Here is a 24,122-nt window from a genome sequence, read left to right as displayed (position 1 = left end):
TGAATTACCTCCTATGCTACAAGATCCCCCTGCTGCAGTGCACTGCATGATATTTTGTATCCCATTTCGACATGAATATCATGATAGGTAAAACCAGTCACAGTGTACAGTCTGATGATCCTACCTACAGCCATGGGCGGAGCCACCGTGGGGGCACCTAGGGCACGTGCCCGGGCTGCCCCGGCGCCGGCTGCCGGAGCTCCGGTGAGCTCGAACCGCGGATCGACTGGTCAGGAACGGATCGTGCCCCTAAGAACGAAGAGTCGATCCGGTTTTTTTTGGGCTCAAACCGTTTTTCTCTTCTTAATTTCCTCTCAGGCCGGCTGGGCCTAGTTGTTTTTCTCCTGGGCTTGGTAATTAGGTAGGTCCACCCCACTATGTTCGCTTGGGCTTGGATTGGTCTCTACTCAGCCCGTTCGAGCGAGACTTAGGCTGACGCGCATCGAATCAATCGATCTGCCTCGAGTCCTGAACCCTTTCTGTTCCTTTCCACGAGAGCTCCGACTGGCTTTTCCTCTCCCAAAACCCTTTCTCAAACCAAAATATTGGACTTTTGTTGTGACTTGTAAATTGATGGTCGCTTATTAGCTAGTGGCTTTTTTTAATCGGATTTTGCGTTTATCCATGTACAGATACTAATATAATCTAATTGACATATTGTCCGTGGAATTTTATTTGACAAATGTCGACATTACCACTTATATTTAAATACTCCCTCCGTTCCATATTAAGTGTTGAAATATTACATGTTTCTTGACGTATTTTAGTATATACATACGTCTATTTTTAAACGACTTTAAGTGATTTAATATCATGTTTGGCCTCCAGCTTCTAGTGCTTAGAAGCTGTTGGAGCAGCTCTTCGGAGCCAAACAAACAGACCCTAATAATATGGGATAGAGGGACGTTGCGATTGGTAAACTGTAACATGTTGGTTTAGCTTGTCATGTGCCCAGGCTTTGCCGGAACGCTGGCTCCGCCTTTGCCCACAGCAATACTGTTTTTTTTTTAAACATACCCACAGCAATACTACAAAATGCTGGGTTCTGAATTAGTCACAACATCCAGCATTAGTGCTGCACGGAATAATCTGACCACGCTACAAGATCTTCTGTGCTCTGTGGTCGAGTTCATGAGAAGAATAAAGCTGTAATCTTAAGTACTAATTTATATGAGCTTGTAATCCCTGTTTTAAGATTGTAATTCTTGTATGATTTGCTTCAACGATTAATGAAGAAGATATAGTTTGGTTTTGTGTTGAATATATCGACAAGCTCTTGATTTTCCAATGTTCGCCCGGGAATCCAACACCACCGAATCCAAAATAGTCTTGATGTTCATTGAACATGACAAAGATAACAGACTCAATTAGACGGCAATATTAACATGAAGGAGACAGATCGCTTGCCGTACGGTGCCTTACGTTGTGGTGGCTGACACGTGGATCCAGCCCCAACTGACAGCCACCGGCACGGCAGAGGAGCTGCTTCCTAGCATGAATTTTTTTTTAGGACACCTCAAAAGGGGCAGGAGCTGCATTGCATTATATGAGAAAGAGTTGCCCAATTAATTAGGAAAAACCGGGCAAAAACCAGATACAAAGAGGACGAAGCCGCCAACGGTCGACAGAGACCGAGACGACAAGAAAAACGCACCACCTACACTCCAACAAACGAAAGGAAGTAGCTGAAGAAGATCCCCGCCACATCGAGCAACCACATCACACACCCCAACTAGCAAGCCAGATCCGGCATGACCCACCAGAAAGGGGCTGAAGGGCCTTGACAGGCTCCGAAGGAGCACGATGAACCTTTGCCAGTGCACCACCATCCAACTGCACACACTACCGCCCTCTGTAGGGGAGAGAAACCAATTGTGCTATGAGAGGAGCAGAATTGGGCCGATCCGACAAAGGTGGAGGCGAGGCATGCCTCAAGAGCCCTGCAAATCTCTTCTCGTCTGACCATCCGAGGACCGAAGCATCCCGAAGCCGCCGCTCCGGCGTCCGATACCCAACCACGCCCCGCGCAGTAAACCACCTTTACCCCCTTCCGAGGCCGTCGCCTCGACATCCTTCCTCTGCCAAAGCAAGGCTTCGCAAAAAAACGCGCCCACACGCCAAATCCACTGCAAAGACTGCCTTGGCCACTTCCCGGGACCGCCGTCCCGGCATCCACTGCCACAGCCACGCCGGCCAGAAGCATGCGCGCTGAAGCCTCACGCGAGGGCAGGGGGATGCACCGACTGCTCCAGATCAGCAATCAAGGACGCCTCCCAAAAATCCCCGCCGTCCGCCAATCAAGGCAGGCCAGGCCGCCGACAAAGCAGCCCCGCAGCACGAGCGGCGCACACCTCAGTCCGGCCATCGCCGGACCCAACTCCACCGGCCACCAGCACACCACGGCCAGATCCCGCCCTGCACCGGCCCCCAGCTGCAGAACTCGCCGACACACCTGGCCACCAACGCTCCGCACACCCACCAGCACCGGATCCCGCCACCGCCTCCGCCTACCGGAGACCGCGCCGGCAGGGGCGCCGCCGTCCCACAACCGGAGCCACCGCCCCGGCTCACACACACAAGCCCCGCCGCCAGAGAGCACCGGCGGCCGCCGCCCTGCCGCGGGCCCCGCACGCCGGCCACCCCAGCCACCTCCCGCAGCAGTAGCCTACAGGAAGCCGCCGCCGCACGGCAGACGCGCCCCCAAGACCGGTGGCACCACGCGGGCACGAACCTCCACGGCCCGCCGCCCCCACACCGGATCCGGACCCGCCGTCCACGGATCCGGCCATGCCACCGCCGGATCTAGTCCTGCGGCCGAGGAACCGGCGCAGCCGCCTCTGAAGCTCCCGGCGCAGCACCCGCTGTTCCGGAGAAGAACGCCACGAGAAGGCCCCGCCGCCACCGTCAGCCGCACGGGCTTTGCCCGGCGGCGACCACCGGCAGCGGTGAGGGAGGAAAGCCGGGAGCTGCGGCTATGGGGGCGCCGCCCGTGTCGCCCCTGCGGGAGCGACGCGGGGGTGATTTGCGCTCCCTTGAAATGTCGGATTTGTACCCAAAAAAAAAATTCTCCACTGAGCTCCACTGAATTTTCTTTCTACTGAGCTCCTTTTCCATTTACAAGCAATTCTCCACAGTTCATAATCCAGGCTAACATCGCAACAACATTTTCTTACTTCTGAATTACTTGTAGAGTTCACTCCTCACTAATGTTGTTCACGATACAGGCTACAGCAATGCAAAATGACACTACCCAGTTTTCTCTAGCATTGAAAATTCCCTGAAAATTATGTACTGCAAATGCAGTAACATCGGTATTTATTTCTCGCAAAAAAAAAGTAACATCAGTATTTACCCGCAAAAAGAAGAAGTAACATCAGTATCGAATTACAACTACAGCAATGCAAAATGCCACTGGGTCTGAAGAGATCCCCTGCTACAGCAGACTGCCTGAAATTTGCCAGAAAATTATGTTCATAATGCCTGATATAACATGAAAGGTAAAACCTACATACAAAATGCCATTTTCCCTGAATTGCTTGCAACTGAAATTTCTAGCTCATTTGACAGATTAATATGAATTCAGAAGCCAGTGTATACAGTTAGAACAAGCAAAATTCCTTTTGACAGATGAATAGTACTTGCAATGTTCAGCATTTCTGCTGCCATGTCTGAAATTGCTCAATTGACAGATGAATAACAATGATACACTAGGACAGTAGCAACAGTCACAGTATACAGTCACAATAGTTAGATATAGTATAGCTAAAGCTTTTAAAATCCTGGTAAAAGCAGCAGCAGAGCTCAGCTGCTTAACAATCCAGCACCAAACAGTAATTTAATCATTAACTAACAACACCTGAAAACCCCATGAAGCGAGTACTCCTTCATGTGAGCTTCTTCTTCAGTTCAGATAAACTTGATACTAGGGGAAGCTGAAGCCGCCGATGCCCTCCCTGACGCCGGCGGGCGGGCTGATGTAGACCCAGAGCAGGGACAGGATCATGCAGATGAGCCCGGACCAGACGAAGACGATGGTCGGCACGCGCCCCCGGCGTCCCAGGAGGCCCTTGGCGAACGGGTAGAGGTGGCAGAGCACCCAGAAGCTGAAGAAGGCGCCGCCCAGCAGCTTGCTCCACTGCGGGAACTCGCTGTACAGCGTCCTCGCAGTCGCCACGGCCATGGCCAGGGCGTTCACCATCATGATGGTCACGGGCGGCACCATGAGGAAGCTCCACCTGACCTCGTAGAGCTCGGCGAAGGAGTCGTCGTCACCGTCGTCGGCACCGCCGGGCTTGGACGTGAGCGTGAATGAGATGTCGACCCCGGCGACGACCTTGAGGAGCCCCTGCAGCACGGCGGCCGGGTGTGCGCTGGTGCCGCCGATGACCCAGAACTGCTCGTTGCGCCACCACTCGTGCAGCGTGATCCCGGACCACTTGATCTCCAGCAGCGCCAGCAGGCAGAGCGTGATGGTGATGACGAGCAGGAACACCAGGAAGGTTGCGTTGAGGTGGCTGACGATGAACTTGCCGGTGAAGAGCGACACGGCCGGGAGCACGCAGTAGACGAGGAGGAACACCGAGGTGAACGGGTACATGCCGACGTTGAAGTAGGCGACCCGCTGCAGGAGCTTCATCCTGGGGGACGCGAAGATGGCGTTGTTCCGGGAGAAGAAGATCTCGACTGAGCCCGTGGCCCAGCGGAGCACCTGGTGGAGCCTGTCGGTGAGGTTGATGGGCGCCGTGCCGCGGAAGGCGTCCCGGCGAGCCGTCGTCGCCGCACAGTACACGGAGCGCCACCCGCGGTTGTGCATCCGGTAGCCCGTCACCACGTCCTCCGTCACGGACCCATAGATCCACCCGATGCGCCGCCCCCACTCCGTCTTGTCCTCGTAGAAGCACGAGATCACGCCGATGGCCTCGGAGACCGTGTCCGCGTCCAGCGGCTCCCGGGGCACGGCGAGCGCGCCGGCCGGCCTGCCATGGTGCACGCCGGGCATGTCCTGGAGCAGCCTCCCCTGGTACTCCGCCACGGGGATCGACGACACGAACGTCGCCGAGCCGCCGAACCGCTTCGGCATCAGCGCCGAGGACTCGATGTCGCCGAGCTGGTTGTGGTCGTCGTCCTCGATCGGCGGCAGCATCACCTCGTGCTCGTTGTTGTTCTCCCTGTCCGTCTTCTTCCCCATGGTGGGCTTCCTCCTGAGGAACAGCTTGATCTTCCTCCTGCCGAGCCAGCCATGGTGCTCGGTGGCGCGCGGCGGGCTGAAGCCGTAGAGCGCGGTGCGGCGGAAGACGCAGCCGGTGCCGACGTACATGGGGCCCTGGAGCCCGTCCATGGCGCGCATGGCCACGTCGAAGAAGACGAGGTTGTGGTTGGCGTAGCGGTCGTTTGGGTCGATCCCTTCGAAGCGCTGCGGGAACTGCACGTAGCAGACGCGGTCGCCGCCGCGGTCCAGCATGAAGCACATCCCTTCCCGGAGCGCCGCCGAGTTGTGCACGTAGTGGTCGCAGTCCAGGTTGAGGATGAAGGGCCCGTTGGACATGATGGCGCTCGTCCGGACCAGCGCGTTCATGGCGCCCGCCTTCTTGTTGTGGTCGTACCCCGGCCGCTTCTCCCTGGACACGTAGACGAGCATCGGCAGCCGGATGTCCACCCCCGTCGTGTCGATCAGCTCCCCCGGCTCCCCGCCCAGCACCGGCTCCGACGTCGGCGGCGCCAGCATAGCCTGCGTTTCAATTTCAAACACACATCAGCATTCTGCGAATCGAATTGAGGAATTTTGTGAAATTCATGTGTGGATTGGACAAATCACCTGGATGATGCCTGCGTGGTCGCCGCGGGAGTGGTCGGGGGCGCCGGCGAGCCAGGTGCCGGGCCACTGGGAGCCATCAGACATCCACGTCGCCTTCACGGCCGCGGTCTCTTCCAACCGGACGGTGGTGCCCAGCGAGGCGCCGGCGGCGGCCATGGCATCCTCCTGCTGCCTTCTCCTGGCGCGGAGCTCCTCGCCGGCGTTGTAGGCGTCGGAGCGCCGGCGGATGGCCTCTGGGAGCGAGTTGACCCTCACCTTGAACTCGTCGTACTCCCTCTTGACCTTCCTCCTCTCGCGGACAAAGTCCAGCCGCACCTTGTTCTTCAGAAAATCCCGCTTCTGCCCGAAGTAGGCCTCAGGCGAGCGCGGCTCGACGCCGTGCTTCCGGCAGAAGGGCACCCAGACGCGCGCGAAGCTGGCGGTCTCGGCGAGCGCCTCGAAGGAGAGCAGAGCGCCGCCGTCGTCGGAGACGTAGCAGGCGAGCTTCTCGACGGGGTAGTCGGCGGCGAGGATGGAGAGCACGGTGTTGGCGGTGACGAGGGGGGGCTCCTTGTCCGGGTCGGCGGTGGAGACGAAGACGTCGATCCCTGGCAGGTCGGAGCGGCCCTTGGGGTTGCGGGCGTTGGGGGACTCGAAGCGGTCGGCGAGCACGGCGAGGTCGCAGGCGCGGGTCACGGGGCAGAGCTTGGGGAGGCTGTCGAGCAGCCATGAGAGCGCGAACCAGACCTCGCACGTCACGGACAGCGCCCACAGCCACATCGCCTCCGGGTTCGGGTGCCGGATCCGCCACGCCAGGAAGAAGCCCAACGCCACCAGCCGGATCGCGATCAGCATCCTACAGTCACCGGAGCAGAGGAAGAAGATGAAGCCGTCAATACAAAAATCATTTCACCTTTAGTCAAAGATTCAGAGAAGAAATTGGTTACCTGTAAGGGCTGAGGATGGCCTGGGAGACGCTGGTCTTCCTGGTCAGGGGGCGGCGGCAGCGGGCGCCGAAATTGGGCGGCTCCTCGATGCCGACGAAGCCGCTGGTGGCACCGGCGGCGGCGGCGCCATGGCCGTTGTTCTTGGGCCAGAGAGCGTTGCCGTAGCCGTAGGTGCCCTTGGTCTCGAAGAGCCAGCGGGCGTGGTCGAACTCGCCCGGCTTGCCGTTGCCGCTGGGCGTGGGCATCTTGATGGAGTGCACCATGGAGAAGCGCTGCTTCGCCATGGACGTCATGGGCATCTGGTCCCTCTCCTCGGACGAGGACACGTCCTCGTCCTCGTCAGCAGAGTCGGCGTCGTCGGTGTCGCTGCCGGCGGAGTAGGCCTCCTTGCAGCCGGGGCAGTTGCCGTTACCGGCGGCGGCGGCGAGGCAATCCATGTAGCACTCCTGGCAGATCATGAACCCGCAGTCGCAGGGCGGGCGCCCGGCGTCGAGGAACGCCGGCATGTCGCAGCCGCGCATCTTGCAGCACATGTTCAAGGACGCGGCCGGGCGAGCGCCGCCGCCGTCGACGGAGCTGCTGAGCACGTGGCCGCGCGTCGCGCAGTTGAGCCCGCCGGTGAAGATGGTGGCGGACACGTGGCTCCTCTGCGGCCGGTCCTCTTCGGACGCGGCGACGGGCGGCGGCGGCGCGTCCGTTGACGCCGCGTTCCTGTCCGGCGTCGGCGGGATGTGCACGGTGTAGTGCACGAACTCGGCGCTCGCGTCGGCATCCCTCGACGCGCCCAGGTACCGGCTGCCCCCGCTCCGGCGCACCGGCGAGACCTGCAACGTCGCCGTGGAAGACGATGATCCAATGGAGTGTCTGGGCACGGGGCTCGTGAGCGCGGACCCCCTCCTCACCACCCCATCACCGGGGCTCCCCCCGCCACCACGGCCCGGCGACAACGTCACCGTCACCGGCGAAGCCGCCGGCAACGACAGCCGCCGCGACATCCCACCACCACCAAACCAGCTCAAAGCTCCAAATCAGCTCAGCTCAGAAACGAAGAAGCAAAGCTCAGCTCAAGCAAGAAAGCCAAGCAGAACAGAAGGAACGGAAAGGCTGCTCGCGGCGGGCCGAGCTGGAAATTATAGCGAGATCTCAATCACAAGAGCTCAGCTCGAAGATTGAGCAATCGATTGTGGGGGCTCGGGGACCGAGGGGAGGATTCTGAGCTGTGGCAGAGGCTGTCGCCGGCGCCGAGTTATTTATCCCCATTCAATTTCATTTCCCCCTCGCTCCCTTTTCGAAACCGGCGAGAGCCCAACGGTCGGCTTCTGACGTGCGAGCGTTTCGAATGTTTACAACGGTCGGTGCGATTTGGCCGTGGGATGCCCGATCGGACGGCTGGGGTTTGATTTCGACAGAGCGGGGGGGGGGCGGGGGGAGAGAGAGCTAGCCGTTGTTTGGCTGGGAGTGCACTGTCAGCGCTGATGTAGTGCAGTGATGTCCGGTTGAAAGTGTTTGGGATTTTTATTTTATTTTTTGGTTTCTTTTGTCTTGTCTATAGTAGATTAGCTTTTCAGTGATGAAGTGATGATTAAGTGGAGGATTACCCGAGATGGGGTCAATCTTTGTATGTATCATTGCATACACTGCACATGTGTACAACTTTTGAGTATGGCCGCTTCGAGCGGTTGTGTGTTAGAGCATCTCCAATAGGATGTGCTAGTCGTTACGAGAAGAAGCTTGCACGGTCGTGTGGGCCCAACCGAATAGTGGCTTGGGTCGACAAGGGCATCTCGGGTAGTAATACAATAACAATTTGCTATACGATGGTTGTTTCTTATGTCACTTGTCTAGTGGTAATACTTGTATTATTGCTATGAGACAATAACGATTTGCTACACAATGGGTTTATCCATGGATGTCACATATCTAGTAATTAATGTTTACCCTAGTAATGTTATGATAAAACTAGAAAACTTATCGATGACGGATAAGCGCTTCTCTATCATTAGAGACGTCGCTCGGATAAGGCAATAACAATTTGCCAAATCATGATTTATCTTTTGATCTCACTAACCTAGCAAGTAATGATGTGTTAATGTTATGCGATACTGAAAAATTTCTGTAATGGGTTGTCTTTTGATGTCACCTGTCTAGCAATTAATGTTCATATTAATGTAATGAGACAATAACATTTTGCTATGCAAATGGATTGTCCTTTTCATATCATTTATCTTGCAATTAATGTAGGATGTTTTCTCAAGTGATCTCCACGTCATCTAGATAAATGCTTATCTTGCAATTTATCCTTCTTATTTAATGTCATGATTAGAATTAAATAAAAACAAATGGCTAAAGAAAGATATCCCATGCAATAGAGAAAAATAACATTATACAATTAATGTTTAGATTAGCGATTAAAAGAAAGGCTAATTTGATATGTGCGATTGTAGTTCTTGCGAATTCAATTAGTGCCACCCCAATTCTCATTTTTTGAAAAAAGCCACTCCAATGACATCTTTCAACCTATTGTAGTGGCATTTTCCGAATACGTAGGAATTGCAGCGACATATGTCAAATTAACCCTGAAAATATTAATCATCTATCTATGTACAAAGATGATACACTATTATTCTTTTTTCTTTCAATCTCCTTTGTCACGAAGATAAATGTACATGCCACCTATAAAACAAACATTAGTCTTAAACTTTAAAAAGCTAAGGCAATCACATGACCCGCTTGTGAGCCTCTAAAGCCTTCTCCACAATATGGTTTATTACGATGTAAACTTCACTCATGTGAATGACACATCACAATGTGCATGTGGAGAAAACAAAACAATTTCATGGGTCGGTCCATGTACATGAACCGGTCCAAGGGAGTAAAGAAAGAGGAAAAATAGGATGGAATTGGAGAAAAAGCAGCTCATATGGTTGGTTTGGGTGAGGCAAGGGAATTGCTTTTTTCTAGGACCCACATTTTCTAGTTTGCACTAGTTCTTTTGTTATGGAAGGCCTAAAATCATTGCTTTCAAATGTTATTCATGGGTGCCTCCCAGATGCAGGCTTTGCCGAGAGATGAAGAATATAGGATTGATTTGATGAAAGGGGACGTTTGGGGATCAGGCTCCATGGGACCCGTAATTTTAGAAATTCAAAAGTAGTATTTAAAAGTTCCAAAAAATTATGTACATATGCATGTAGACTACATGTATTTAAAATTTCACTAAAAATAATTTAACATGTGAGGTACACAAAAAAAGACAAATGTGTTCATCGATCTGCCCTAGATGAACCATGCATATACCGTACCATAAATCCACATGGACTGGACTATATAACAGCCGTGTGTGGCAGTTACCATAGCCACCGCACGCTTCCTGCCAATATTCCCCCCGATCCATTTCACAAACCCGATCGTGCGGCACCCCCCACCTCTTGCTTTTTTCCATGTCCGTGTGGAACGAACCACTGGTTGCATCCGTGCATGCAAATAGAAGTGAGAAGGGGGCTGTAGCATCAACACGCACGTGCATTTAAAATGTTCTAGAAAATTTAAAAACTTGTCTAGATCAAACCGTGTACTTGATTTATAATCCGTTTCCACAGTTGACTTCGTATCGGCGAGGGCTTCGAAACAAGATCCCGATTAGATATGTTTCGATGACTTTTTTTCAAGCTCAGGAGTTACCAACCATAACCGTGCGAGTTACCAGACATATTCACTATTAGTTATTGATGTGAAAACTATACTTACTCGGGGTGTTTCGAAACCTTTTTAGAGCTTGAAAGTTACCGGGCAATAAAAAGTGAGTTATTGGGCTATTCATGATTATTTTGAAAGTTAGATCCAGTTGGGTATTCTTGGCCACTTTTTTTTTCCAAGTTTAAAAGTGTCATGTTGATGATAACCTTAACCTAAACGCCTGGATAACTATATGAGTGTCATGTTGATAACTGTAACATAAACGACTGGATAACTACATGAGGAGTGTCTTGTTGGTAATTGTAACCTAGACGACTGAATAACTATCTGAGTATCAAGATGGTAACGCTAACCTCAATAACCGGATAACTACACGAGTGTCATGTTGGTAACTATAACCTATAAATGACTAGTTAATTACATTAGTGTCATGTTGGTAACTGTAACCTAAACGATTAGATAACTATCTAAGTGTCAAGATGGTAACTGTAACCTCAATAACCAGATAACTAAATAAGTGTTATGTTTGTAACTGTAACTAAATGACTGGATAACTACATGAGTGTCGTTTTGGCAACCGCAACTTAAATGTCTGGATAATTATCTGAGTGTCAAGATGGTAACGGTAACTTCAGTGACCGGATAACTACATGAGTGTCATGTTGGTAACTGTAACCTAAACATGCTACAGGATCACCTAGAAGTCTAGAAGAGAAAATAGTAAAGCTTGAATAAAATTACTTGGACTGCCCATGTTCAGAATTCAAGAACTTCTGTAAAAAGACTGAAGTAGTAGCTAGTGTTATATATTGTGCATCTTCACGTCACCATACAAACCTGAACGGACTAACTACTCTTAGCAAGACAAGAACCAAAACAACTAGCATGTCATGGTAGCATTAACACAAATGACACCTAGAATTATAATCGTATGAGGAAGCAAGGATGATGTGCTAACTTATGTGGATCAAGGGGGTGATCGTTGAGCTCCAGCTAGCAGTGGTGTCAGATATGGGAGCAGTCTTGGTCTTGCTGGGGGAATAAAAGGAAGAGACGGCCAGCCTGAGATGCCGTCGAGAAGCAAGAAGCCCACACAGAGCTGGCGATGGAAACCAAGCCGCACAACCAGTGCCTACTCGCTAGTATTACTCACCGCAGGCATGGCCTCACTGCTTGAATTATTTGACCGATCCCGCCTAGATCCAGTCCCCCGGGGCGCCGTTCCCTGGATCCCGGCCCGCCGTGCAGCTCCTCGACCCCTCCCCCTACCCCCCTCATCACGGCGTAGCGGTTCTGCCCTAAGCCTGTGTCTGGTCACACGAATTCCCTCACGGCACTCGAGAGAGCGATGAGTTTCTGCGGTGGCGAAGGTAAGATACCCGGCCGCGCTAGCCGCGGAGGCAGCAACCAAGCGACGGCGGCGCGCTGTCGGGAGAGAGCACACACGTGCTGGGGAAGAAAGCAAGCGGGCTAACAGAGAGAACGGGCTGGGTGCAGGGAAAAAACAGGAGGAAGAAGAAGGCGCTTGGGATCAGAAGATAACGATCGGACGACACAGAAAGCGTCTGCGCGTAAGGAGAAATGGCAGACGGCTGGCAATTAGATTTTCCGTTTCTTTGTTGTGTATGCTACAAATTAAAATATTTGTCAACAAAATTTTGCAGATAGATATTACACATTCATCGCTAAGTATTGGACTACTTAGAAGTGACCTGCGGCTTCGGCGGGCATAGAGATGCCCGCGGCCATTTTCCTGTGAGTGTTTCCTTGCACATTCATATCTCCGACGGCATCAGCTGGGTCCCACCGACGGCATCATATCCCCGGATATGCTGAGAAAGGTCAACATCGTTTGCAGACCAAGTTGACTTGTATCGATTCCAACCGTTGGAGCGTGTACGTAGATTCCAACATCTGAAAACGAAATCAAATATCTTTAGCGCCAAGGATTGTAGTGGTAGTACTAAGCCTGAGATCGATTCAAAATTGAAGATCTCCAGTTAGCTCATTCGATACGCTTAAAAGAACAAAAATGGCACTGCGTATCCCATAAAAAACCGTCCGTTAAAAGTACACGTTTTGGACTTATAAAATTCAGAGATCACGAGTGCTTGAGAGTACAAAACCCTCTCTCTTAATATCCATTCAAATTTCTTGCCTAAAAATATATACTATGTAGTACTCCCAGATTCATAATAAGTGTTTCGGATTTAGTACAAAGTTAGTGCAATTTTGTGCTAAATCCAATGCACTTATGGATCAGAGCAGTCAATTCAATACTTAATATCCTTCATTTTCCAACTTAAGCATATGTTTTCAAATGAAAGTTATTTGCACACAAATTTAGGCACGTTGCCCGTCCATTGCAAGTACTACTGGAGTTCAAAAAATGCCATCGTTCAATCCACGGTCCTCACGTACGTGGTAAGCCCACCATGCAATGCGTACTTTTAATTTGTAAAAGCGTATTTTTCCTCTTAATTGTTTAGCTCCACTTTTCGTAAAAATATAATCCCTCCATTAACTGACGAAATATTAATATAGAAACACTAATGACAACAAAGTGCAGCCCTACTGCCAGTAAAAGAAGAAGAAAAAAAGTTGCCTGCCGCCGGATGATAGATGAAGCTCCCACCGTCCCATGCGGTTGATGAGAGGTTTGCATTCTGAATAATCGATCTGTGATGTTTTGAACTTTCATCCTACGATTATCGTAGGTAGAAAATTTTAGTCTGGGTGAAGAGCATCTTACGACCGCCGCCACGAAATCCACCCAATCCATCGGCCATCGCCGCTGCCAGCAAAATAACCCCCCCCCCCTCCCCCACCAAATCCAGCAATCCCACAACCCAATGTACCCCGTCAACAACTCAATCGCGGCGGGTTGAGGCCGGGAAGATCGCTCCGCCTTGCCGCGCAAAGCTGGGTGGGGCGCTACCATGTCCGGTCGGCCTCGAAATCAGGCTGGAGGAGGTCCTCGCCAAGCGTCGTCGGATGGAGGATCAAATCGCCACCGAACTGGAGAGCTTCCAATGCGCCCGCCCGCCCCGAGGAGCTGGGTTGCTCCCATTCTGCCGCCCGCCTTGGGTCCGAGGCGCCCCTGGTCCGCCTCCTGCCACCGATCACGTGCCACCTCCGTTTCCGACAGCGACTCCAGTGAGGGGGAGGTGTGCTTCATCCCGAAAGCCCTGTGTGAGTCGAGTGTCACCTTCCAGACCTACGTCGAGCGCTGCCACAAGATCGATGAGGAGACGACCACGCGGGCCATCGAGCTGTCCAAGGAGCTCGAGAGTACGGCAGTGTGTTGGCGCTCAGAGACGAAGACACAGACCCTCAGCCGGGGAGCTCTCCAGGGGCGTTCGGCGTGTCCAAAGGCTCCAGTGAGAAGTTCAAACCTTTTGTTAGGTTTACCTAACTTAATGTCTTGTTGAAGATGGAATATATGATGTTGGATGACGGTGAACAAGTTGAAGAGGATGAACTTTGTCTATTCGAATTTTAGAGAGATGTTTTTTTAAATTTTCTTACAGAACTTGTTTTTTATTACTGTTTTGCCCGGACAAAATAAAAACCGTAAAACTATTTTTAAGTGAACCGTAATGTTTTAAGGAGTAAAAAAATATATTCACTTGCAGTAACTTATAGTTGGTGAATAAAAGCTTGAACGCAGATTGCGGTACGTATCAAGAGTCTCTTTTGCTGCCTTTGACCACTGGTTGATTTGAGCACCTTATTTTTTGGGGGCGTCTTTTACAGTGCCCTCAAGTAAACGTGAGCCACCCATTTTAGTGGATCTAATGGTCCATATCAGTTTATACTACTCAGTATATAAGTGAAGTCTTTTTTTTTCGATTGGAGTTCTTTTGCAATTTAAAGAGCCCGCTGCAGGTTCTCTCGGCTAACAAAACCGACGAAAATTGCGTGACAAGACGTTCCGTTCCACGCGTACATGCAATCGATCTGTGGTCTTGGCACACGGAGACCAACGTGTTTGCTCCCTCATCTTGGCTTTAATTTGGCTCGTCAACCCCAAGGTTCGCCGGTAAGTCTCGTGCATAGTTCTGGGATGGCTCCGCGAATCCGTCCGGGACCTGCATCCACAAAATTACAAAAATTGCTGCCCGCTTCCGTTGATCGATTCAACATACTGGACCAACCACTGATCTCAGTACGCCCGACGACTGACTTGATATACAATCAGATATACAGTAATACTTCCTCAGTACCATACTAAGTGATTCAAATTTGCCTAAATATGAATGTATATATATTAAAAAAATCTAAATACATGTAATAATATGTCACTTGATATGAAACGGGGGAGTATATGTTTATTCTTCGAGGAACAAACCAAAGATGATAGTGTTAAGACATATGGAAGCATCCACGAATAAGATCGGTACAGGACTACACAGGTGGTGTGGCAGAAAAACTATAAATATGCCACCAGACAGGCAGAGATCTCCAAAGCCATATCACCACTACACGGCACTACTCCTACTCCTCTCGTCAGCCCAATTTGTGTAACCAACAACAGTAGTTTTTATTTTGAAAGAAACAGCAGCCGTGAGACTGCTGATTTTCATTGCACGGCAAGGGAATACAGACGCTCGAGTCTGAGAGGAGCAAGGGGCGAAAAGCACAAAAAGGAAAGGAAACTGAAGGTGAAGTCTCATTGGACAGTGTATATGGCGACCAAAACCGTCTTGGTGGTGTGTCTCGTCATGGCCACTGCTCTCTTCCTCACCTCACGGGACGTTGCTGCTGTTCGGCAACTTCATGCTCCAACCAAAGGTACATGACGTCAAAATAAGTGACATTGATATGTATTAAAATCTATATAAATTTAGTACCTATTTCATTATGCAGTAGTGAGTGTGTTTCACATCCACAGTATGAATGATCATTGATCGATCCATGTCTAAATAGTAAACCCTGTACATTTAATCACTACGAAATGGCTGAACAATCGACTGACTTCTAACTAAAAACAACGATTTGGATATAGCAAAACCGTTTTCCTTCTTTTCATGTGCGATGAACGCAGGGACGAATGTACTAGCGTATTTAGCAATACCGATTAGGCCCAGCTTGGGACTTTGGCGTTGTTTTCCGGTTGTAAGACGACACTCCTACACTCATGTGTATTGCTGGACAAAAACAGAAACAAGGGAATTCTTTTCCTGTGAACATGTTCTGTTTGGATAGGGAGTTTTTTGGGCCGCGAATCTTCCGGACTGTCATTTGCCATTTCGGAATCCCGTGTAATGGGCTAAATCCAGCCGGAAAAGAAAACAAAAACGAGCTTCCAAGCAGGCCTCAGTCGCAGCGATTACTGACGTACGTATGCGACTGATCAACCTGATGATCACTACGTAGGCGCGTACGCCTGTACTGTTGACTGACTTGATAATTATCACACTCCGCTTATTTTTCTCGCAGACCTGACCTGATGATGAATTGTTCAGACATGGAATTAGGCATCACGAATAAGGTAGACAGTTGAGTTTTTTCTTATGACGCGCAGTATGTTTCTTTGTTTTTGCTTCTTTCTTGCTTGTACTCTTGCTCTCACTTAATTAATGGACCGAGACAAATCTTTTGGCTCCATTTCGAAAGGGAACAACCAGATGTAGGTTTTCCACCCAAAAATAAGTGGAGTACGTACTATTCTTGGAATCTGTAAAGAATTGCCTCGTATCTCGTTCCAGAGTGCCTTCATAGAAAAAACATTCATGATAACTTCTTATATGTCCGGAATTTCGCGAGGAGGCTTCAGCGCATAAAACCCCAACTCTGCCGTTCAAGCTTGACATAAAGAAGGCGTTCAACTCTATCCGGTGGGACTACCTTCTTGATCTTCTGCAGAGAAGGGGCTTCTCACATCATTTTAGAGATATGCTCTCGGCGCTCCTTTGAACCTCCTCTTCTAGGGTGCTGCTCAATGGGATTCCGGGGACGCCCATCAGGCATGGTCGGGGCCTTCGTCAGGGGGACCCCCTCTCCCCTCTCCTTTTTGTGCTCGCTATCGACTCTCTTCAGAATCTTTTTGATTTGGCGACGCAGAGGGGGAATCTGCACAGGTTGAGGGGGCGTGGCGCTTGCATCCTCACCTTCCTTTATGCCGACGACGCGGCTATTTTTGTGGCCCCTTTCAAAGAGGACATCGAGCAGCTCACACATATTCTCGAGGGCTTCGGCGAAGTCACTGGTCTGGTGACAAATTTGGAGAAGAGTTTGGTTGCTCCCATTAGATGCTCCGGTATTGACCTCTCTGCGGTGCTTCAATGCTTTCCGGCTGTGCGTTCTTCCTTCCCTATGTGGTACCTTGGTCTCCTCCTCTCTGTGCATCGCCTTCGTCGGTCTGATTTCCAACACCTTGAGGATAAAATTGCTGGAAAACTAGTCACGTGGCAAGGGAAATTCATCACGGCTGCCGGGCGTGCCACTCTTGTCAAATTTGTCATTTCAGCCCAGGCAACCTACCACCTCACCTCGCTGGCCCTTCCCCAAGGTGTCATGGAGAGCATTGATAAAGTTAGAAGGGCCTTCCTATGGGCCGGCACCGATAAAGTCTCAGGTGGCAAGTGCAAGATTAATTGGGGCATGGTCTGTCGCCCAACCAATTTGGGTGGGTTGGGGATTCTTGACCTTGAGAAGTTTTCCAGGGCGCTTAGGCTGCGGTAGCCTTGGTTAGAGTGGAAGGAGACTGAGCGCGCTTGGGTGGGTTCTGGCAACCCGTGCGATGACACAGACATGGACCTTTTCTGCGCGGTGACATCTATCACCCTTGGCGACGGCCGTAAGGCAAGCTTTTGGCACTCGCCATGGCTTGAAGGTCAGAAGTCTAAGGATATTGCGCCGACCATTTTCTCTATCTCTAAGAAGAGAGGCATGTGCGTCAGGGATGCCACGCGGGACCGTGCTTGGGTGTCTCATATCAATGTTCAGCATGGTCTTTCCACCCAACACTCGCAAGATTTTCTTAAGCTCTGGACCCTACTTTCAGACGTTCACCTCTATGACAGAATCGACGACGATATATCTTGGAACCTCTCTAATTCTGGGGTCTACTCAACCATGTCTACCTACAAGGTGCAATTTGCCGGGTTAATTTCCACCTCCATGAATCCAGTGGTGTGGAGAAACTGGCCGCCCCCCAAATGCAAGTTTTTTGCATGGCTCGTGCTCAACAACAGAGTTTGGACCGCAGACAGGCTGGAGAAGCGTGGTTGGCTGAATTGCGGTATATGTCAGCTCTGCAAGAGGGAACCTGAGATCGCGGCGCATATTCTTTTTTCTTGCAAATTCTCTATCCGCATTTGGCTGATGGTTAGGGATTGGTTGGGGCTGGCTGAGCTCAACCCAAGTTCGTGGCAAGACATCAACTCGGTGCGGGAGTGGTGGGATTCCAACATCTTGGGAGTTGGCATGAGAAGTAAGGCGATTGCTTCTATCGCCATGCTGGTCATTTGGGAGCTTTGGAACGAAAGAAATGCGAGGGCCTTCCGTAACATCTCGACCATGCCGCTTATTATCTTCTACAAGATCAAGAATGAAACTCGCAATTGGATGCTCGCGGGCGCTAAGCATCTGAGTAGTATTATGCCGGGAGAGTAGGCTTTTGTTGCCTTTTTTCTTTTTGTTTTTCCTTTCAACCTTGTTCGAACTCCTTCTTTTTTAATGAGATGAGGCAAAGCTTTTGCCTCCGTTTCAAAAAAAATAATCTTGGAATCTGTTTGGACTAATATAAGAAAAGCCCACAACACAGCTAGTATCTACCCTGATCTATCATTCTTGGAATCTACTCCATCCGTCTCATATTAATTAAGTGACGTATTATTACATGTATCTGGACGTTTTTTGGGTATAAATACATTCATATTTGAACAAATTTGAGTCACTTAATATGGGACGGAGGGAGTAATATAAGAAAAGCCCACAACACAGCTATCTGGACTAATATAAGACGCAATGCAGTTTCAGTCTGCACAAGTTCACCACTAAAAAGAGTTCACAGCTATATTTACCTCGGTCCATTTTATATAGTTCACCACTATATAAAGTAACAAGTTCATGCAATGCTTGTATCTGTTGGAAAAACAGTGGCTGCACAAGTTCACCACTATGTTTACCCATACTTTTGGCATCGAATTCTATCATCCTGAAATAATATATTCATGCCTTTGCCTGTCAGACGCAATGCAGTTTCAGTCTGGCCTGCACCCCGCAGCTGAAATTTAAAGAAATTATGCTATTCCATGTAGACAAGCAGAACGCTGATACTACTATTATATTCAGTCTAAAACATTTTGCTGCTACAGTTCGGTCTCTGCAAGGAAGAATTTGGGGTTATCTGCTGCTGCTTGTAAAGACACCAATATATTCATTTCAATGTCCACCTCACTAAACGTACACGGAATACTAATAGTCCCACAATCAGACTCACTAAACATAGATTACTTGTTAACCGTATGCGCTTAGTGATTAGCTATTGAGGCTGAAATTTCACCCCACAAGAGAATCTTTCGTCCCGAAACGTTTTTTCTTTTCTTTTTTTCTCTCCTCACCCCGCCAGCCTCGACGCCGCCTCCTCCTCCTTTCCTTCCCCTGCCGCCGCCGCCGCTTCCTCCACCCCGCGGCCCGCCTCGCCACCCCCCCTCCTCCCTCTCTTCCCATGCGGGCGCCGCCTCCTCCTCCTCCCTGCGGCCCGCCTCCCCCACCTACCTCCTCTTCCTTCCCTTCCCATGCGGGCGCCGCCTCCTTCTCTCCCTCCCCCCCCTCCCCGGCCTGCCTCTGCACCGCCTCTGCCCTCCCTCTCACCTCCCGCTCCCTAGCCGTCGCCGTCCATCTCCACCCCCAAGCCTCGGCCCACGCGACCAGGCATTCCGATCGCGACCCGTCGCGCCTCTCCTTGCGTGCCCCCCGTCACAGATCCGCCCCGCCACCCTCACAGCACAGGCCCGCGCGCTGCGCCGCAGTCGCCGCCACCCATCCCGCCGTCGCACTCCACGCCGGCCGCGGTCGCCCCTCTGCAACCTCCGTTCCCCACCGTCACACCGGCCTGCGCACCACGCCGCTGAGAATCACGCCTTCGAGATTTGTGCTTCATTTTTACTTCAAATGGCAAAAGCACAATCCAAATGCAAACGTGTTTGGGGCGACTGAATTATTAGTTGATTCCGTTGCTTGGTCAAGATTTTATTACGAGAGTAATAGAAATGATTTTGGTCAGAAGTTTCTTTGCTTCAGGGTAATGAAGAGATATAAGGAAACGGAGGAAGAGCTCAAGGGAACTAAAAGGCAGAAGAATAAAGAAGTAAGGAGTGAGGGTAGATGACAGCCTCCAAGGCAATAACTAGGTAAGGCATCAACCTGAATTTGTAGCACCACAGCCTCCAAGGCAATAACTAGGTACCATAGCCTGACTGAACTCTTAGCAGTTTGGATGACACACATAGGGGCTAATTATCTCGGCAGTATACTTAAAAAACTTTCAGACTCAAAACGCAAGCAACAAAGGTATTCCCAGTTCCCCGCATATTCATTTATTTTTTCTGGTTTTGAGTTCTATACAAGATCACCTTGCAGTCTCAAATGCACAGGATGGCAGCACTTAATTTCTTCATGTTGACTGCCAGCAAGGTGTTCTATGAAATCCCATGATGATACTCATGTGAATAAAAAGGTATATCTCTGAACCGATCAATCATTTTTACTTCAAACCATTGATTTCTCCGACAATATAGTAATGCAAAGCAATTCATATCAGATTTACCAAGGACCATATACCTTTCTCTTTCTTAAGTTAATTGGAATCTGTTTAATCTTATTCTCGAGGTAGACCACGATAAGTTGGTTTCATGGCATATTACAGGTTAGAACAAACTGGATACAAACAATTGTTAATACACAGAAAGAGCTAATAGTTCTTTTGTGAGCAATAATTCAATTAGCTTGGCTGTACCCTTCTGTAATTCTGTGAAGCCTGCATCTACTTGTTATGGTCTCTCATGTATTCCAATGGAGGGATGTGTGTGCTGGATGGCTATTTTGAGTGTGGCCGGTGGAACTTCGGTTGTTGGCCTTTCTCCTTTTTGCCTGAGCTAATGTACTGGAACTAAATGTAGACATTACTATTCTGAAACAAAGTTCTCTTGGGGTAATGTGAGGATTGTCAAAAATTGAAGTTATGTAAGAATTTTTAGAACTAATGTGAGATATCAGAGTCTGTTTTAATCCAAAAAAAGCATCAACAAAGTCCTGTACAATACTAACAATAAAAAGTCATCTATTTTTTGATTTGGTCATGTTTATGTTCGTATGTAGGCAGATCCCCTTTTGCCATTTCCGCTTTACCATCGAGATTGTCCGCTAGGACTGAGAAGAGGATGCTTGTTTATGTTTGTATGTAGGCAGTTCCCCTTTTGCCATTTCTGCTTTAGCATGGAGGTTGTCCGCTAGGACTGAGAAGGGGATGCTTGCTTGAACTCCTTTTGGAGGCGTTGATGGGAAGCATATAAACCACAAGGTAAAGATAGATGGAAGAAGTTTTGATCTTTCCATTACTTTTACCTTTTGTTGCCTGACATGGCGCGGGCTCCGGTCACGCTGGAGCAGGTGGAGCAGGAGCTTCTCGCCTTCTCCGCGTCGTCGTTGACGGCAGGGACATGTCAACTTCGACGAGTTCCCCTACCTTTTGTTCTTCAAAAGACCACGCCACTGGAGTTCATGTTCAGTAGACCCTCAACCTGCTCGCTGCCAATATGCGGCGGCAAGGGAGATGGTCTGTAGCTTTGTCACTCCCTCTCTATTTTTTGTCAATATGCGGTGACAAGGGTGAAACTAGATAAATTGCGTGTATGAATGAATTGATTTTTTCAATCATAGAGCAAGAATAGTTGATAATTTTGGTTACACTCTTTTGTTTATTTTTTTCAGAGAGTGGTCCGGAGTATCACGGTTCTGGTGAGATACGATCTCTATTTTAAATGTGTGATACATTATGGAAAAACGTGTGTAATGGCTTTCCTATTTCTTGCACTCAACCAAAGTGATTGGGTATAGATAATTGTAATTGGCCAGATTGTGAAGGAGAAGAATTCCAATGTATACAAGCTAGACCAAGGAGCTGTTGATGATACTTGAAGCTTGCGTCGACTCAAACTTGCTGAGTGTAATTCGGTGTCTCTAATTTTTGTTCGTTGATTGAAGTTCATTTAATGTAAAGTAGTATTAATGATGGCCAGAAAATGGCTATGATAGAAACATAAATAATGAGTGCTAGAAAAATCACAATTTGGGGGGTGCAAATCAGGTGCTATTGTCTTGATTGTACAAATATGATGGAGAGGATGCCATCATATATTTTTTTATGTAAAAAGATACTTTGGGTTTGGGTCAGAAGTTAGCAATTTTGGTACAAGTATGGACAGAAAAATACTTCTGATCTATTGGGGTCTTTTAAGTATGGCTTATGGCTTTAAGGTTGGAATTGTAAAATCTCTGCTACTAATTACAATATATTTTTGTGCTTGTGAATTTTATCTAATGCAATGATAAGCATATATCGTGACATCGATTTGAGTGCGTCGGTAAGAAAAATGGTAATAAAAGTCAACTTACTTTGAAGAGAGATGAGATTTGAAAGACGTGTTTTAAATTTTAGACTCGGTAAGAAAAGATAATAAAAAATAGTAACTTATTTGAAGAGAAATGAGATTTGAAACTGAAAGATATGTTTTAACTTTTAGGGGACGTGCGTGCACGTACACACTTACTAGTGAATGAAACCACGGACTAATCCCTTTTGTGGTATCAGTAAGGTTACAAGAGTCTTTCTTTCAGTGTTGATTCCAATAGTTGGATAACACTAATGTGATAACTACTCTGACTTCTTTCAAGATAGGAGACTTTTGACAAAAGTATCTCTGCCTTCAAGGGCAACCTTATTTCTTCTAAAGGAAAAGAAGTCTTTGCCTTGCTGCCCTAGCACCAGTCTTGAATACAAGGATATAACATATGCACTGACGGTTCATATTGGAATAATTGTAGTAGTGATGAAAAAGCAAAGAGATGTCGTCCCAATGACGTGTGCAGTACTCCAACTGGTCGCTTTGCAATTGAGGCATTAAGCAATAGAAACCTAACTTGCGGATCCTCAGAGGATGAAGATATGAGAACTAGAATCTGATAATGTTTCATACTCAAAGTACCCTCTCATCAGTAGACATGTTGGGGCGAGGAGAAAGCTCAAATGGTAGTGATCTCGGTATGGATATATTTCTTATGGCATGCTTGCTTCATTATGCATATAGAGTTTCATCTTTTGTTGATCAAATTTTCCATGGGATTTTAGGACGAAAGTGTCCTCGTAATTCAGGATACCCAATTTAGCTTGCAATTTTCAGCAACTAAAATATGCTATCAATTTCAGGATTGTAAAGCTAGCTCATTTCATTTGACTTTACTATTTGATTGTTTTCTTTATAATTTAACATACAGTAGGTAACTTTGCCATATGTACTTTCACTTCACGTACCATATAACCAACAGAATTTTATAATATGTGACTTGTTGTTTCTTAACTAGAACACTGTCCGCATACTATTACCTTTAGTAGAGTGCACTTTGGTCTTGATGTTGATGCTGAGGTGAGATGGAGAGGTGATGACTTGTGATATTTACTTTTATTTGGATATTGTTAAAAGATATTAACTAAACCTAAATTATAGGATGTACAAGGAACTTAACTCTATGGATATGCTTTGATACTTTATGTGGAGAGTCTATTTATTTAACTTTACGTTGCGAATTATCAGGAAATCTTCATGGCAAAATGTGTGGAACTTTCAAATCACACGGTTATGCCACATGTGAGGTTATTTAACTATTTTATGGTGAATAATAATTTTCTATGATAAATTGTTGACATAAAAAAGATTGAATATTTGACTTGGGCACAACTATTTACTCTGCTTTATTTAGACCATTCAATTACCAAAACTCTTGTGTTAGAGGATTAAACAAAGCAGAGCAAATAGTTTTTTGTACAATCAAACATTAAAACGTGTTATCATTCCATGGCAACGCACGGACACCTAACTAGTTCTCTGTGGTAGCTGTAATGTGGTGCTGGGTTGCGCGTGAGCGGCTGCCCACCCTGTAAAACTTCCTTATCCTTTTAGGGGGTTTGAGCTCTGCTGCTTTGAGCCTGCAGTCAGATTCGTCCTCTTCTATGGTTCTACCACGGGAAAATTTCATCGTCTAAAGCTCGAGAAGCAAAAATAAAAAAATAAAAAAATTAGGTTCATTGTTGCTCTCGTTGAGAGTTGAACTCAAGACCTCCCGCTTACTAAACGGGTGCTCTAACCAACTGAGCTACGAGAGCTTGATGTTATATTTCCCAAATAAAATTTCAACAACACAACTTTTTTCAGGTCTATAACGCTAACCCTTTATCTGGGATAAAATTAGTCATACTACACAAGCAGTAATTGCAGTGTGTAATTACTCTTGTATACTGTAATTTTCTCCAAAAGGAAATTGCAGTGTGTACATGGACAAATCCATCCATTGCTAGACCTATAGAAAAAAAAAGGTGTAGCAAGAGTAGACTCTTTCACAACCGCCCGCGCCCACGGCACGAATTTGAGGCCTTGTTATCAGTAACGAACGGATCAGTT

General features: G+C 48.4%; 1 protein-coding gene, 1 long non-coding RNA gene and 1 other non-coding gene across 4 annotated transcripts; 1 reads left to right on the top strand and 2 right to left on the bottom strand.

The window, feature by feature from the left end:
• Window positions 1-3,618: 3,618 nt before the first annotated feature.
• LOC100845417 (cellulose synthase-like protein D4) lies at window positions 3,619-8,025 on the bottom strand. The gene is made up of 3 exons (XM_003575434.4): window positions 6,742-8,025; window positions 5,816-6,650; window positions 3,619-5,728 (listed from the first exon to the last, which is right to left on the bottom strand). Exons 1-3 carry the CDS (start codon window positions 7,734-7,736, stop codon window positions 3,923-3,925), a joined length of 3,636 nt encoding a protein of 1,211 aa, XP_003575482.1. The 5' UTR covers window positions 7,737-8,025; the 3' UTR covers window positions 3,619-3,922.
• An 11,484-nt stretch (window positions 8,026-19,509) lies between these two features.
• On the top strand, window positions 19,510-21,888 carry LOC106866645. 2 transcript variants are annotated; one of them, XR_002966031.1, is made up of 4 exons: window positions 19,510-19,799; window positions 19,881-20,125; window positions 20,853-20,968; window positions 21,058-21,888. It is a non-coding gene; the product is annotated as an uncharacterized LOC106866645 (long non-coding RNA). The 2 variants fall into 2 exon arrangements; XR_002966030.1 differs by having other exon boundaries at window positions 19,517-20,125.
• Window positions 21,889-23,753: 1,865 nt separating this feature from the next.
• On the bottom strand, window positions 23,754-23,827 carry TRNAT-AGU. Its single transcript has one exon. It is a non-coding gene; the product is annotated as a tRNA-Thr (tRNA).
• Between the last annotated feature and the right edge of the window lie 295 nt (window positions 23,828-24,122).

Source organism: Brachypodium distachyon, chromosome 4, assembly GCF_000005505.3.
Source record: "Brachypodium distachyon strain Bd21 chromosome 4, Brachypodium_distachyon_v3.0, whole genome shotgun sequence".
In the NCBI taxonomy this organism is placed as follows: Eukaryota; Viridiplantae; Streptophyta; class Magnoliopsida; order Poales; family Poaceae; genus Brachypodium; species Brachypodium distachyon.
The sequence above is the reverse complement of the archived record's forward strand: the minus strand, read 5'-3'. Positions and strand labels throughout refer to the sequence as shown.